We start from the raw sequence: 17,367 nt of genomic DNA on the forward strand, positions 1-17,367 counted from the left end.
TTTTTACTGAACATTTGTAGATAATCAATTTTTGTTCCTTAAAACTGAAGTCATTGGCCCTATTATTTTTCCTTGCAGGTTCCATTCCTTTTTGCTCTTTATGGGGCATCCGCCGTATGCGATCCGGGAAGTGAACATAAACAAGTTCTGCAGGATCATTAGTGAATTTGCCCTGGAGTACCGCACCACCCGGGAAAGGGTTTTGCAGCAAAAACAGAAGCGGGCCAACCACAGGGAGAGAAATAAGACCAGAGGGAAGATGATCACCGATGTAAGTTTCAGGAAATCAGTTTATTTCCTTTGAGAGTGTAATCAACCATAAAATGCCCACAGTTCGGGGACTGCGCTGCTTTTCTTTTAAATCTGCTATGAACAAATGAGGAACTAGGACATGTACATTAAGAATGTGTGGCTGGAGGAGGAGCTAGTAACCCACATTGGGTGTTATATGGTGTTGATGACATTAAATGCTTGTTTCCATTTTCAAACTCTGTGATGGAAGGTAATGCCACTTGCAGGAAGACAAATGCACTGACTTGGGAATTGATTCAGGATTTTAATCCTCATCATGATGCTTTATAACCTATCAGCTGACCCGTGGACCACCATTGGAGGCATCTTAATAGAGAAATAATTGATGTGGTTGTTCAAAGCTGCAATTAGATGGGCTCTTGGCAGATCCTTCAGTCAGAGATGACCAGGATGGGAAGGGATCCCCTTTGGGGATCTCTGCACACTCACATGTCTCTCCCATTCCTGGGCTCTTCCCCCATCTCCCCCACCTCATTCCTGAGCCCGCTGGGCCATGGGCGCTGTGGGTATTCAGAAGGGAGATGCTTGGAAAGGGAAGAGGAAGGGACGCATGAGGCTGCCAGAGACAGACAGTGCATCTTTCTGATATGCCTTTGCGAAATTCATTCCATCTGTCTCTACAGGTGAAAAGCACCTTGGCTTTCAGTGATCAGGGAATGGAATGGGTTAGCGACTAAGCCATCATCCTTTGCACGCCTCAGCTGAACTCGAGTCAGGTGGATTTCTTTGGGGAGGAATAACATCAATTAAGAATACTTTATCGGGGCTGCCTTCTGTGCCCAGATGTTCACATTGTAGGAGAAACAGGGAGCACACAATTACTGTCCGAATTCCTGAGGGGGCCCGACCTTTCCATGGAGACCTGGACACATTATCTTAGTAATTTTAAAAGAAGGCAGAGGAGAACTGGGGACTAATCCCCTCACCACCTACCCTCACCCAGACCCCTGTTTCCTTGGAGTTTTCTGGACCCTTAGCTAGAGAGTGCTCAGATCCCCTTTCTGCACACGGTGCCCTTTCCGCAGTCCCCTGGACACCGGTGCCACCAGCCGAGTCTCCCATCTTTGCTGAGGTCTGGGTTCCACCGAGTCTCCTGGAGGACAGCAGCTCGGGAAGCAAACGGACTCCACTTGGGCGAACTGTGTCCCACATTTCATTCCAAAGTATTATTTTTAAAAGTTGTAAAAGGGGAGAGCTTAATTTTTGTGGAAATGGGACACAGTAGAGGGTGAAAAAGACAAGTCCAATATGCTCATAGTTAGGAAAACACGTCAAAATTTCTTGCTAAATTCTTGAGGTTTTTTTTTTTTTTTTTTTTTTTTACAGATCCCACTAATTTTTAAATTCTGTCCTTCTCTGTAAACACTCAGCTTTCCTATTTATAAGCAGGGATACAATTTTCTAGGGTTTTATTCAAAAATATTTCAATTCCCATTAATATCTGGACACTACTGGCTTCTTCAGGGTTTATCCTGGACACAGTCCCTGTTTTTAGTGGGCAAAATGGCATCATCTGTGTAGGAAGGTTGCCATCTGCTGGTAAAACAGAGTATTGTCAGTTATGGCAATGTATACAGCTTCCCGTTTTCCCAACATCTCAAGTAAGCAAGCACCCTCTGAGTGCCCAGAACAGCATGGGGCAACGAGGAAGATGTGGCTGCTGTAAAAGATAAGCTTATACCCTCGGGATATCATAATCTGGTCAATAAAAATATCTCCACCGCTTACATCACTAAAAACAATCCAAGCAACAGATGGAGAAGCAGAGCCCGAGCATTAGAGCTGGAAGCGATGCTTGGAGAAAACTGTGTTGCCAGTCACTTTTATTGCAGATGCTGAGCAATGAGGATGGAAGCGACAGCCCTTAAAGAGGGACAGTTTTAGAAAAACCATTATTTTTTTTAGGCACAGAGCTTACTGGGTTAAATCTAAAGACCCTGTGTGGTGATAAAATCAGCCCCGTATCTGCTGTATGTGCTGGTCTCTCCTCTTCTTCCGCTGTTTCTGAACATGCAGAAGGCTTCCTTTCTTAAAGCCCAGGAGTCCTCCAGGGAGGGTCAGGGAGACACTAAGTCATTCCTCATCCTTGTGTCGCCACATGGTTCTAGGCAAAATGGTGGCCTAGGCCACTGCGGCCCTGTCTGCTGTCCTTCCACTCCAGCTGGGCGGTGAGAATGCAGGCTGCCCAGGACCCCAGGACTCCCGCATGGAGGCAGGGGTAACTCTGGTGAGGCCCTGGCCTTCTCTCCAGCTTCCTCTTTGTGAAAAGGGAATGCTAGTTACTTTGGAGATATTGGGAGGGTTAGAGATCTTGTATATTGGCACCTCACACATGTACTCATTGCTGAAACCCCAAATCCTTGTTAAATAAAAAGTTCTAAGATTTTTTTAAAAGACGGCACAGCAGAACTGCCACCTCTTGTCACGAGGCCACTTGGCTGGGAAGGTGATGTACCGGGAGCACTGTGTCATTTCAGCTCCCGGAAGTGTAGTCAGTTCTCAACATCCTTGTGTCGCATTAGCTGGCCTCGCCTTCCATCCTCACCGGAAACAAGCACACGTTAAATTGAGAGCATGCTGGTTTAAAATTAAGAGATTGATATGACTCTCACCTTCAATTTATTTTTAGAAAAGGAGTTTTATTTGAAGTGGCTTCAGGGAGTTTATCTGGTGAGAGCTGATGAGAATTGAAAGTATGGGAGTCAGTTTGACAGCCTCGAGGAGGCACAGGGAGATGAGATTTTGAAGGGAACCTAATCTCATGGTTCTGAGGGAGCAGTAATATGACCCATTCTGCATGGGCAGCGGCTCCTCTGGTCCTGTGTTGTCTGTCCTGTGTGTGGAAGGTTCTCAGAGGCGCAGACCGGCAGCCTGGGCAGGGAGGCCCAGCACTGGGGATGCGAGGGGAGCGGCTGCTAACAGGTGGGGCCGGGCAGAGGGAGGCCAGTCCCCTTGCTGAGGCCCTGATGGGGGCTGAGGGAGTGGGATCCACAGAATGTGGCCACATGAGGAGCAGGACACAGAGTGAGGTATACAGTGGCCAGAAGCCAGGTAAGCTGGCTGTCAACCTCATGGGAAGCCTTGGGAGATTGGCCCGAACCCCAACATCCCTTCTGACTGTAGTCAGGATAGCGCTTGAGGAGTTTCCAGAGGAGGGCAGGTGGGCTATGGAGGCAGGGCCTGGCCACTCCCAAATCAAGAGGGTGTGCCCTGCTCATGGGGCCAATTTCTTCCTTTGGAATGTGATGTGACATGGAGATGATCTCATCTTTGCTGACTTCCGTGCCTTCTAAGAATCCCTTCTGTCTTTTCCATCCTGTCCTGTCCTCTGGGGTAGACTGATGAAGAGGATGACATGGAGGTAGGACTCTGTCTAATCGTGTAGAATGCCACGTTTGACCTCCAGGGGCGCTGGAGAGTCTAACCTAAGCAGCCTGAAGTGTCAGCACGGTTCTGTGCTTTAAACCACGCATGCACGTTTTCGGGTTGGTTTCTGTGTGATCACTAACCTTCTAACATGGGTCCTGGTCCCGCCGTGTGTGCCAGGGACTGGCGGATTGACTGCTTTTCCGAGCTGTCCCTGATCTCCAGGCCCTGTCAAGAGTGGCAGCGCCAGCACAGCTCTCTCTACTGCAAGGAGAGGGGTCAGGGAACTTTCCCTCCGGCCCTGTCTGAGCCTTTTGGCAATACAAGTATGATAACTTGGTTCTAGAACAGCCACATGAAGAGCCCTAACAGGGAGGAAATGGGGCAGTGGCTAAGAGCCAGGCCAGACCAGCGGCTCAGCAGCTTTGGGGAGCTCTGACTTGTGCCCATTTCATCCATTGGCATCCACTGGGTCTGGTGGGATCAGTGTGTGAGGGGTGGGAGGGCAAGGGCTCCTCGTCTTGGTCCAGATGTCAAATCCAGAGTCCAAGTCAGAGCTGGAAGGTGAGGGAGGGGCAGAACAGATGTGCCAGCCACAGATGTGTCCTGGGCTCTCTGCTGCCCTGGCAGAGACCACTGGATGGAAAGAGGAAGCCCAGATCTATGGGGCTCCTCTCTGCCAACCTAACAGACTGTTTATGTCTCACCCAGATGCTGGGCACGGTGTGCTGGGGCCCGCTGTGCTGGCATACCTCTTGTAAAACATCTGGGTCCTGGCTGTCCAGCTAGAATTAGAGAATATTTTGTGCACATACTACTTGTTTAAACAACTATATTTTTGAAGTAGTAAGTTTTACCAAACTCAGACTCCTCATGAATTTCTGAGTCGTGCTCTGATTGAACACGACTGAAACCAACCCCATCGGGGTCACTTAATCTTGGAGGGCCTCGGTTCCCTTCTCAGCAAAGTGAGGTGGGACTAGATCTGGAAAGTTTCTTCCCAACTCCTAATCTTGTCTCATTCTGTGGCTGAATCCCTCTTTTCAAGTCCGACTGTCATAAATGATATGTAAGAAATGTTTAACTGCTTTCTGACACTAAATTAAAAAAAAAACACAAAAAACTTAAAGCTCAATATATTTAATTAGCACATTAAATATATTGATCCTCGTAAACGGATTTGGTTTCTGAGTTCTTCCCAGAGCTGATTTCCGTCGCCCCCGGGAGGCACCCACTGAGGGATCTTGCAGAGAGAGCCGAGATGCCTGCGACAGTGGAAGGATGGGCGCGGTCCTTCTGGACCAGAGCTTTTCTTTCCCATAAAAGAACTTCCGTGTTCGCAGATGTGTTGTCATTATTCATCCACAACCTCAGTGACTGCTGTAAGGACTGCGTCTGCAGGATCCACACAAACCAAAGGAGAGGGGGGGACAGAAGAGAAGGTTTCCCTCAACTAAGCATGTTAAGGGCTTGAGTTGACTTTGGGGATGTCAGCTCACGCCATCACCCCCCTTTGGTCTTGCAGTCCGGCAAGTTTTCCAGCAGTTCTCCGGCACCCGCGAGCCAACCGCAGGGCCTGAGCTACGCAGAGGACGCCGCGGAGCACGAGAACATGAAGGCTGTGCTGAACACCTCGTCCCCGACCCTGGACGATGCCACCCCGGCGCTGGGCATCCGCACACGCAGCCGGATGAGTCGAGGTACCTCCGGGCTGGGCCGGGTACATCTTCCCAGGAAACCGCCCCGTGGAGGTCTGTACCCGGGTTGTGGCTGCAAAGGGCTGCTGAGGGGGATGCTTTGCCAGAGGCTATATTTCTGCCTCTGTTTTGTAGGTAAGGTCTTACTGAACACAGCCACACTTGGTGGGTTGTGCATTGTTGGTGGTGCTTTTTCACGCAGTGGCAGAGCTGTGTGGGTGCGACGGAGACCGCAGGCTTTTGAAGTTGTGTGTTTGTTAACAAAAAGAAGTGTAGGGAGAGGAAATTCACAATTTTGAACAGATTCTTATATGTGTATCTGTCTTCTTACAGAAGCATAGTTCCCATTTTATAGAGAGATTTCACAGTAAGTTCATCCTGGATTATTAAAATAGCATCCTATATAATAAAAGGCTAACATGCAAAATGTCCCTCAACCGGGAGTGCCACCAGGCCTTTAACAGGAAGTTCAACCAGGGGGTGGGGCCTGCCTGCCAACTGCCCATGGCCCTTCCCCTGAGCCAGCCTGGCCCAACTGGCCCTGATTGGGGCAGGCCAGCAGGACCCCCACCCATGCCCGAATTCATGCACAGAGCCTCTAGTTGATTAATACCTCTTTAACGTGACTTGGGAATTATGTTTTTGTGGGGCTTTCTTCTTGCTTGTGAATAGGCAGATGTTTCCATGCCAGACCTGGAGTTATTAATAAATGTATTTTTTTGTCAGCAAGCAGAGAAGTGTACCAAAGAGGATTTACTACGTCAATTCCACCTTTACTGGTTGTAGAGGACAATCTTATTATGATATTTCAAAGACAAACTATGTTTCAAAAATCCATTGATTTCTATCCCACTGAATGAGAAGTTGGGGTTAGAGAACTGACTTCACAAATGGATGCTACTGCACATACATCACTGGAAACCTGTGATGTTCACATCGCCGTGCGGCATGGGGTCTGGGGCGGGGAGGGGGTCTGCCCTCCTGTGACCTGGTAGGTGGAGGGACGCATCCAGCCACAGGAAATTAAAGGGCAGAGAAAGACAAGAGCACAGCTGTGGTGCAAGGTATTGTGACTTAAGTGCCCCAAGTGTGGGTTTTAGGGAGGACAGAGCCTGGAGGATGGTGGCTGGAGGGGTGCCCACCTGTTTCCCACAGTGGGGACCTGCGAGCACTCGGCTCTGCTGAGGGTGGGCTTCCCAGTCCGGCCCGCGGCGGGCAGCTCAGCTGCGGGGGCAGCGCTGTGCGTTGGTTTTCTTTGGTATCCTCCTCTCTGACTTCATTGCATTCCCTGTTTTAATCCTTCAGGATCCGCTGGCTCATGGACCATGGGAAACGATGACTCACCCAACGTCACAGATGATGCCGCCGATGAGATCATGGACCGAATCGTCAAGTCTGCCACCCAGGTGCCCAGTCAGCGAGTGGTGCCTCGGGAGAGGAAGCGCTCCCGGGCCAACCGGAAATCTCGTAAGTGCCTTTGAGTTGGGGTGAGGGACTCGCCCACAGGTACGTGCCCTATAGTCCTGTATGACTGGGAAGGGCAGACTCGGAGGTGGGCCCCAGGGAATTGTCACTGGTGCCAGGAGGCCCACCTGTTCGTCAGCAAAAGGTTTCCTACGTGGCAGTCAGCGTTGGCCTGTTGAGGGCGCTGCAGTCACCCCTGTCCCGGGATAGTTGTCATTTCTGGCCAGGCCTCCCTCAACTCGTACTCTGTCCCTGGAAGATTAAGAGGCCCTGACATGGCTCTGGCAGGCGGCGGTGGGCTCAGGGCAGCCCATTGCCAAGCCCTGGCCGGGATGCTTTGTCAGAGGCTATATTTCTGCCTCTCTCCCTGCATTGGGGGCCACTTTCTGGGCTGGAGGTGGTTTCCCCAGGGGTTCGCTGCTGCCGGTGAACATGACCAAGGTAAAAACCAGTGATTTTTATGGTCAGTAGGATGCTTAAAACACGTAATGTCAGCCTAGGTTGACCAGTTATTTTTTTTCTTTTCCGACCAAATAGAGGATTCAACTACATCAGAGCAACTGGCTTTCTCTTTAGTTGGAGCCCAATTCCTGCCCCTGCCCAAGTGGTGGGTGTGGTTGCCTGTGTGGGCACTGTGCCAACTCTCATAGAGACCATCAGGAAGCAGGGTTCCTCTCAGCTCTGTGATGTCACTTGTGTTGGCTGTGGCGCTGGTGTGTGTTGAGAGCTCAGCTCCCAAGCTTTGGCCCTTGCTGGTCACACAAGTGGCAGCTTTACCAGCTCTGCTTCCTGGAGTAAGGGGTGGTGACTAGGAAAGGGATTTATGACTTTTCACCAGAAGGAAGGCCGGTTGCCTCCCCATGTCTAGACTCCCAAACGTGACAGCAGAGTGACTCCAAGTAGACAGGGAGTTCAGTTAGAACTCCAACTCGGGGAACCTCGTGGTGCTACCCTTGACATTCACACAAGAGGTGATGGGGTTTGGGCTGCATAGGTTGGACCCCATGGTTGTGCGTGACCCATTGGCACGCTTGTTTCCAGGGTAAAGAACACTAAACCAGACGACTGACTCAGCTGTGTGAACAAGGTCTCCAGTGGACTCGGGCACAGTGAGCTAGAGTGCTCAGGTCTGAGGCCTGGAGCGGAGTTACAGGGGCCTCAGTTGCATGTGCATCTTCTCTGACAAACTCTTCTCCAAAGACGTGGGCTCATCGATCTCCCCCCACCTGCCTGGGGATTCCAGCTGCTCCAGACCAAGGCAGCAGCTCCCTTTTTCTCTGCCTGAAGGGGATGAAAGAGTATCCTTGTGTGGCTTTAACTGGCTTTCCCCTGCACACTAGGAAGTTGAGTTGCCTCTTGTGCCGTTTGCATCTCTTCTTTGGTGGATGGCTTGTCCATATTGTTTGCCTGTTTTTCTCTTGCTCTTTTTCATGGTAAGAAACCTATTTGTTAAAGAGCTTTTTAAAATGGAACTCATGAAAGGCTTTCGGAGGTCTTCCGTAGATTGTGTTCAGTATTTGCCTTTATTGCCCTCCTGTTACCTACTTCAGTAAACAGGTAGTCAAATGGTAGAAACGTGGTACCCGGTCTCTCCTGGTCTGGCCACCGTGGGGCACCTTAGTGCAACAGTCACCCTGGAGGAACTGGGAAAAGCATGTGTGTGTGTTGAGGGTGTCAGGGACCATGGCGGGGAGTGGAGAAAGGATGCCAAGCCAGGGTGTGCCCTCACAGAGGTGGGCAGGGGTGAGCCAGGAACCTCAGAGACAGAGACTACATGACACAGTGGCCTTGCCAGTCCCCGAAGTCTCAAGGAATCCACCTCTGTGTGGGCAGAGTGCCAGCCCTGCCCTCTGGTCTAGAGAGAACCAGATTCTTACAGAGACACACGATGTCATTGGGAATAGTCACACTGTCATAATTAATTTCCCACTTCAATCTGGCCAGAGAGATATTTTTCCTATTTTTGTTGTTGATATAATACACGATCCTTTGGTATCGTTTCCATTCCAATCTTATGTGAAACAGTCGTATATTCTTTTTATTTAGCCAAACACATTTCATCCTGTGATGCAGTTACTTCAGTGACTCCAGCACTGCATGTATGTAAATGTTTATCTGCAACAGGTTTAACTTATTAGTAATGGCACAAGCCGCAGACATTTAAGACAAGGGAAGTTACTTTGATTTCCATTTAAAGGGGTGATAAACTCCAGCTTTTCACAAGAGGTTAAAGGAATCAGAAGACAATAATTTGCAAAATCAACACAAAGTTTCGCCTTTTGGGCTCCACCCTGTCTTTTATTTGATTGCTTAATGGTGGCAGTGAGCAAGTGGATAATGAATACCCAACATATTTGCGCCTTGGCCCATTTGGCCAAAGACAGTAATAGTCCAGCTATAGCAGGAAACTAAACAGAATCCACCCCATAACCTACAAATTTATGACCTGTGAGCCTTTTTAAGAATCCTCTGAGAAAATCCCATATCCACTTTCCTGTTGGCGCTGGTGGCCGGGCCTACACACGCCAAATGCCCTGTGAATGCCTGGAACGGGCAGCCAGTGGAGACACACTAAGGGCATCTTCACCACTTCGCAGGCTCCCATGACTTGGTTCTGTTGCTTTCCCAGCTGATGCCCTCACGGCCTCATGAAGCAAAATGTTCCTAATTATGTGGTTGGGGTCTGGCCTGTGGAATGGATGGTCCAGAGGCCCTCCAATCAGCCGGTGCATCGGGCAGAGGGAGAATGTTCTCTGAGCTTTATGGTTGTTTTGTTTCTTTGTTTTTTTTTCTACTTTGGTTTTTCTTTTCATAATATTGGGACAGGTGTTTTGTCCCAGAGCTACTTGTTCTCTTAGGCCTCCTGAATGTTGACCTGCCCTAGAGGTCCCGGAAGCTGACCAACACTTGAGGTATCCTTACGGGTATGATTCTGCAGGATGGACCCCAGTGACTGCGGTGGAGAGGGGGCTCCTCCCCAGCATGCTTTTCTCTTGGACCCGCCTTGAGGGTCTCCACCCAGGTGGCTGCCTGCATGGGACCACTAGCCCAGACGACCACAGAACAGAGCGGGGATTGGGGACTCACAGTCTGCCTTATCTCTTGTCCCCAGGGTCGTGTCATGGTTGAGAGAGGCAGGTGCCCCTTCTCTGCTGAGTTTTCCTCCAAGGGGGGTGCCTGGGCCCTGTTGCAATGTGACCATGGAGTGTGGGGCTCAGAGCTGTATTTCTCTATAGATGTGATCACTTTGATGTGACCTGCATGTAATCGACCAGTTTCTTAGTTTGTTGGGATAATAATGGTGGACACCTTTACAAAAACAAACAAACCCAGTTTTCCATGGGCAGAGCCAAAAGTTTGATTCCAGTGCCCGTTGGGAAAGGACCACAGAACTCGGACTTGCTCTCTCGCCCTGACTGGTCCCTCACACCACCCTTCCCCCTCAGTGTCTCTCATGACGCTGTGGCATTCCTCTCCAAGGCCATGTTGCACATTTGACATAACTAAAATCTTATTTTATTTCTCTTACAGAATAGTGAGGGGTGTAGCCATGCTGTCTATTAAGCAGGCATTCATGGAGAGAGAGAATGATGGAATCTGAAAAATTATTGGATCTGTTTTGGGGAAACATGATTTATACCTCACAAGATTGGATTCCGTGCACAACGTAGTTCAGTTGTCTCTACTTTTCCAAAGTGGTGTTTGAAAATACCGAGGAATTTCCCCCACGAATCCCATTTTAAAAATTTTCTCTGCATTTAATTTAAATAGTCCTTCCTTACCATCATCCAATTTTATATTTACACAAAATTTATATTTATAGTGCGAGATAACAGTGGCCATAAGCCAGAGGCTTTAACACTAATGCTCTTGGGATGTAGTAAACTAAGATGTTGAAAGGAAATAAAGCTTCCTCAGTCCAACTTTTTATCTTCTTAACAATAGCGTCATTGCTGTTTAGTGAGCACCTGATCATTCAGACTCATTAAAGCTGCTCTGACCCCTTCATTAAGACAGCTGAGGGTGCCTACCCAGGTGGACAGGACACAGGACAGGAAGATAAATAGAACAAGCCCACAAGAAAACCAAGTGTTGGATTGGGAGTTGTTACCTTTTGTTTTATTTATTTTTATTTTTAAATATATTTTATTGATTTTTTACAGAGAGGAAGAGAGAGGGATAGAAAGCTAGAAACATTGATGAGAGAGAAGCATCGATCAGCTGCCTCTTGCACACCCCCTCCTGGGGAAGTGCCCACAACCAAGGTACGTGCCCTTGACCGGAATCAAACTTGGGACCTTTCAGTCTACAAGCCGACGCTCTATCCACTGAGCCAAACCGGTTTCGGCACATTTTGTTTTATTGATTGATTTTTTTTAATTTATTGAATTGAGAGAGAGAGAGAGAAAGAGAAAGAGAGAGAGAGAGAGAGAGAGAGAGAGAGAGAGTCTTGTTGTTTCACTTTTTATGCATTCATTGGTTGCTCCTTGTATAGGCCCTGACCGGAGCTCGAACCTGCTATCTTGGCATATCAGGACAATGTTCTAACCAACAGAGCTACCCACCTATGGCCGAGAGTCATTATATTTTAGAGGGCGACTCGAGGGCTTGTAGGTGTTGGAACAAGTGCCCCTTGGGCTGCGGGAGCAGAGGGGCCGGAACAGGATGGAGCCCAGTCCAAGTCCTGGCTCAAATCCTTCCCTCCCACTTACTGTGTGCACCTGGGGCAGGGCCTCATCACTGCCGTTTGTTCACTCACTGGGGAGATAACAGTACTCATCCCAGAGGCTTTCCACAAAGATCAAATGGAAGAGTCCATGTTCTGGCTCATGGAGCAGATTGTGGCCACCATTGCCATCATTCTCGGATTCAACTCATCTCGGCAGTCACCCGAGAGCACTTGGCAGGATTAACATTTGTTTTCACTCCTAGGAGGGTGGGAGATGAGAAAAGGAATGTGGGTTTTGTGAGCCCCAGATGCCCCTGTGCTGCCTGTGGAGGCGGAGGCGCCCCGTGTCCCAGCCCAGGATCCCACTGCGGTCAGGGCTGCGGGAGAGCTGTCACAGAGCCCGGGCAGAGCGGCTGCAGGGCCAGCGAAGTGACCGGCGCCCTGTATGGAAGAGCTGCGAGGCAGACGGGGATAAACATTTCCGAGGTCTGTTCTCTGTTAAGCAGCTGAGGAAGGGAGGCGGCCGCCTGTGACAGGCTGGGCAGCTCCAGCCAGAGCCTTCCGAGGGAAGCAGGAACAGGGAGTGGAGGGAGCCCCAGCATTACCTTATCAGACCTCAGCGAGCACTTAAGAAATCCCCTATGTGATGGGAGACTTGTACAAGTCCCACATCCCGCCAGCCAGCCCCGTCCGCTGGCCCCTCATTCTCTCAGGCCCCTGCCCCCTGCCGCCCCGCCCCCCCTTCTTTGCTTTCAGAGTGAGAGCCAAATCCCTATCTGGTCAGGTCTGCGGATCCCTGTCAGCCCTGCCTCGCTGCCCCCTGCCTTTCTGCCCGCAGCACTTGGCTCAAGTCACGTTTGCTGAATGAATGAGTGAACTGGTGAGCAGACAGACAGATAAGCGAACCCTTTCTATATGCGATTTGAATTGGGATACAAACCTGATTTTAACTGATTTCCTTCGTTTCACACCTTCAAGCGGAACATGAATTAACTTTGACTCTAACAAAGGAAGGAAGGATTCCGGTCCTTTAAGTCTTTTGGGGGGCTAATATAGTCACATTTATTGGGTTATTATGTATGTATTATATTCACTGTGAGAGGATTTATCCGAATTGTCACGAAGGCCTACAGAAGGTAGGATTCTACAGACGACACAGACTTTTCTAGGGAGGTTCACTTTTCAGGAACACATCTGGCCAGCAGAGGGGCCTTAGAGCTGTAGGCTTCCCCCGCAGCAGAGAACACACACGCCACGCGGAGGGGGGGGTGGGGGTGGAGGAGGGTCCCAGGGGCCTTGCACATCAGCACTTGGAGGAGATGGTGAGGCTGGAGGCACAGCCTCTGGTCGAGCGGGAGGGCCGGCTGAGCGCTGGGTAGGCTTTGTTCTGTTCTCCGAGCCAAGCTGGCCCGTGCCCATCTCTATGACATCAGTGCACACGCTCTACGTTTGCCAGGGGTCTTATTCAAGTATTTCCCTGAACCAAACACCGCAGTCACAGGACGGGAGCCAGGGTGTGGCCGGGAGTGTGAAGGCGGCATCCGAAACGCCACCGTGGGTGAAATGCCCACCCGTTCACAGAGCCTCCGCCGTCTTTCGGCCAAGCATGCTTACCCAAAGGCACCGAGAACTGGTCCGTGGGCCCGTGTCCATGCCGCCTCCGCAGCTAATGAAACGTAAGATGCTGCATGGACTTCTCCGGGCGGCATTCCGTATCTTGGATAAGAGGAGGTCCTGGTAGTCCTTATCGAGAATGAGAAAGATTTAATCCTCTTTTCTGCCGTTAAAATTATCTTTCTTTGACAAACACTTGAAGGAGTGTTTAAAGGACATAAAAGGTTATTACAAACTAGTATTTTTATGGCTGCCCCATGGAACAAATTCCATTACTCAACTAAATGCAGTCTGCCTCCAGCCCAGGCTCTGGAGCCAAATGTTTCGTCTGGATGAGCTAGACGCTCAGTCTGGAGCCCCAGGGGCTGCGTTGGGGAGGGGTGAGGCTGTGCAGGAGCAGCTGCAGAAGGGCAGCGTGAGGCCCAGAGCTTGGGATACGGTATGGTGTGTTGGTGGCACAGTATAAGTCTTTGAATCTCCATAAAAACCTACACTTGATGTCTGAGAGCCTTCCAAAAATGTGCTGATTCGCTGAGTGAAGGGCAAACACACAGTAGGTTCTCCATAAAACATTTGTTGATGGACTAATGGATAGATTAGATGTTGGTCCCTGTTCAAAGTGCTGATCCCTGGGAGAGAAGACACCATTACTCATAGATATTACCCCTGTTCGTTCCAACGGGCATGGATCTTTCAGATACTTTGTCTACACGGGAGCATGGGGAGACATGGAATGTGGGGTATTGCCTGCAGACACAGGAGGTGGGGCCCTGCCTGTGGGGAGGCCTCAGAGGAGACAGGCTCACGGTCACAGAGCAGATTCAGGGAACTGGGTCTGGCAAGGGAACATGGAAAGGAATAAGGGTGAGCTTTACTGATCAAGGGCCTGCCCTACTCATTTCGGGGACTCTGGCATATTTAGGATTTGGGATGGAAGGCGGATCTCTAATATGCCTCTTCTGAACATAGGACATATCCCTTAAACTCTATATGAGCTTACATAGAGAATAGACCAAACACAACTTATAAATGAAGGGAAGTGTAATCAGGCAAAGTTTCAAAGGAAAGGCCTGGCTTTGAAAGGCAGCTGTCTACTCACTCACCCTTATCCAGCCTTTGTTTTGACATCAGAACTGATCAACACTGAGCCATGGTACAACCCATGATGCCGGGCTACACAGAGGCCAATTCCAAGTCCATGAAATTCGAGCGTTCTTCGATGGCCAGGTGTACGCCCAGTGAAGGGGTCGTTTGGTCCTTCCTGACCCTGTGTGTTTCACAGAGGACATCCACAGATCCACCCAGAGAAACCTGGCATTTTGCTTCGTGGCAGCCAGTCTGCAGGGGATTCCTGGTTATTCGTTCTAGAGACCCTTTGATGAGTGAACACACAGAGACTCACCCCTGACTGCTGCCCATTGCCCTGGGGTCTGTTGACACCTTGCTGTCCAAGGTCATGGGTTTGTGGGGCGATCTTACCTGATGGGCATCATTGGCACTTGCATTTTCCTTTGCTCCGTGATGACTGTTTCCAGCTCTGATCCATTCCTTATGCCGGTCAGAGGCTGAGCTCTCACATGCCACCTGCCCATTCGCAGTTTGCACCTATTTCTCAGAAACCTTGTAAGGATGGGCCTCTTCTCCCTTCTTCCCTTATAAGGCCCCTCCTCCACTGGAGCGTGCAGGTTGGATTCTGTGCCATCTTCAGGTCAGCCTCTTGCAGCCCCAACCAGCCAGTCAGGGCTCTCCAACAGGAGCCAGATGGGGGCCGAGCCTCCGGGAACCCTGTGACCCCCTGGCCTGGAGGCCTTGGGGAAGGAGGCTGCTGGGCCACCTCCCTGTGCCTGGCTGCTAATCCCTCCTTCTCTTCTCACTCCTTTGACCCGCTCATGCACTGCAGTGCGGAGGACCCTGAAGAGCGGCCTGACCCCAGAAGAAGCCCGCGCCCTGGGCCTGGTGGGCACCTCGGAGCTGCAGCTGTGACCTGGGGACGCCCTAAGAAGTGTGCCTGCGCAGAGCGCATGCTCCTGCTGGACGAAGCCCCTGCAGTGCGGGGCGAGGAGGCTCTGTGTCAGCATCAGCATCGAAAGGTCTGAGAGAAAGGGCCCATTTCTCTGTGGCGCCACGGGCTGTGTTGCATGGAGTCTCCTTCCTGTACTTTCTCTTGTTTCCTTGGCACCCGGTTTAGTAGTTCCAAAGGGTGACACCTTTTCTGTGTGAGGAACGGACCTTTTACAGAGCAGATCACTCTGTCAGTGACTAAGGGAATAGATTCACGGACTGGGTCTCTCCACACCACCAAAGTATCCCGATGTAAAACCCAAACTGTACACAAAGGAAAGCACAGGTTGTTGGCCAGTTGTGGATTTTAGATGTACTAAATGTTTATATGGATTCATAAATGTACACCATGTTTCAGATACTAAATAAATAGAGTTTAATGTCGTAATGGGAAACTTTTATTCTCTTGGCTGTAGGACCTTAAATAGCTCACAGTTTTGTCTCCTTCTGAGTCAGCGAAACCTCTCCCCAGGTTCACCAGGACCCTGGCTCAGAACTGTCTCAGGCCTGGGGGGTGGGGGGCCGGGGGGTTCCAGTTGGTTACTAGAATGAGGAGCCTGACAATGCGCTCTCTGTAACTCCTCATTAATTAGTCATCAAGCTAGCAATAGCCTCCTTACCTGTATGCTTTGCTTTGCTCCATAGCGATGTGGAAGCAAAAATGTAGAGTAGCATTTTAAAAATCTGAACTATTCTGTAACTCACTCACTTGCCCCGTTCATGTAAAAATTCATTTTCTCAAAAAGTTTACTGTCACCAAAAGAAAATGAACATTTTAAGCTCTGAGTGCAGAGAATGACAAATGGAGGCCTGGGCACTCAAGGACCGGTCATCAGAAGCCAAGGTGTCCGGAGTGGGATGCGCCGTGAGGAGCTCCTGGCAGTGGCAGAGCCACGCTGAAGGGGCTGCTGCCCAGGTGGTCGCTGAGCCCTTCCCAGAAGTCCCTCCGTCCAAGGTCACGTGGCTCCTGTGAAGAGTCTCTGCCTCAGAAGCAGGGAAAGGTAAACCACAGCAGCAGGTCATTGGGGGGCTGGAAGATAGCCGGGTCACTCATGCTACCTTTGCCTTCATTTCAACCTCTGTGACTCTGTCTTCCTGAGCCTGGGCAGATGTGATTGGCAGACAACCGCATTTGTGTTGTCCGAAGAGCCAAAGACCATAGAGTCACCCCACATGCCTCTGTGACTGTCGCCCTTTTCTGCACCCCCACTCACTGAGCCACGGCAGGCTCTTGCCAGCAGGTAAAGAAAAGCAAATACTTCTCTGTTAAAGACGCCTGAATTTGGGTTTCTTTGGGAATTGACATTATAATATTGATGGCGAGTACCTGTTTTTAAATGGCCTGAAACACGAGTTGTAAAGATGTAAAGTTGTTAAGGCCTCATCGTTTTTCTTACTAAGTTGCTCAGTAAGCCTACATTCTAGAATCCCAGCTGTTCCAGGGGTCGTGGGCCAGAGCCACCTGAGGGGGATGTGCCTCGGGAACCAGGCACCTAAATGCACCCCAAGAGCAAGAGCAATCTGTATTTCCACCTCTATCCCGAGGGATGGCCTCGTGTACAAGGCGACTTGGTAAAGGTAAGCTGCTTTTCCATCTTAATTTTGTCAATAGTTTGTCCCTTGCAGCTTTTGCTTGGGGGATGAGGCCTCTCTCTTGGTTGGATTTGAACTTTCTGAGGGCTGTTTGTGTTCCTGTCTTGGTTAGTCTACAAAGTATTCTTTGCCAGTCTTTATGCGGTGAAAAGAGAAAAAGGTTAATAGCAGGCTCATGGAGAAATGTCTTTTCTTGGGTGATCATTCCTGAGCTCCGGAGGGTGTTCTCAGCCGGGCCCACAGGGTCCTGTGAGATGCAGAAAACCTGCTCCTTCGTTTCTTACAGCTTTCCACGCCGGGGACTGCGGAGGGGCCTACAGGCTGAGCTGCTTTGTTGCCTATGGCTAACACGTGCGGCAGAGCCCAGGCCCTGGCGCAGCCGCTCTGCAGCCAGGACCAAGGCCCCTTTCCAAGCTGAGCAGTGATGCACCCTTGGGTTTCCCTATATATTGTGAACATACATGAAGTAGGAAAGGATGCTGTGTCCTAGGAAAAGGGTGTCTTAAATTAGGTAAATGTCTGTTCTTTGTTGAGTTTAGTATCTTATAAAAAGGCATTGCAGAACTGTTCTAAGAACTGTAAATGTGTGGG

At 50.1% G+C, this 17,367-nt stretch overlaps 1 protein-coding gene across 23 annotated transcripts in view; it reads left to right on the forward strand.

Annotated features, from left to right (window-relative positions):
• FHOD3 (formin homology 2 domain containing 3) overlaps positions 1-15,567 on the forward strand; it is a 335,026-nt gene extending 319,459 nt beyond the window's left edge. For 19 of the 23 annotated variants that reach the window (XM_045574974.1, XM_036419534.2, XM_036419535.2 and 16 more), the window contains 5 exons: positions 79-271; positions 3,650-3,673; positions 5,204-5,378; positions 6,681-6,842; positions 15,023-15,567. In XM_045574974.1, coding sequence (XP_045430930.1) covers positions 79-271; positions 3,650-3,673; positions 5,204-5,378; positions 6,681-6,842; positions 15,023-15,105 — 637 coding nt within the window. In that variant the 3' untranslated portion in view covers positions 15,106-15,567. The remainder of the gene's footprint in view (positions 1-78; positions 272-3,649; positions 3,674-5,203; positions 5,379-6,680; positions 6,843-15,022) is intronic. The other 4 variants (XM_036419542.2, XM_045574981.1, XM_036419540.2 and 1 more) reach the window with 1 other exon arrangement.
• Positions 15,568-17,367: the final 1,800 nt, after the last annotated feature.

Source organism: Pipistrellus kuhlii, unplaced genomic scaffold (genome assembly GCF_014108245.1).
Source record: "Pipistrellus kuhlii isolate mPipKuh1 unplaced genomic scaffold, mPipKuh1.p scaffold_m20_p_6, whole genome shotgun sequence".
NCBI classification, from domain to species: domain Eukaryota; kingdom Metazoa; phylum Chordata; class Mammalia; order Chiroptera; family Vespertilionidae; genus Pipistrellus; species Pipistrellus kuhlii.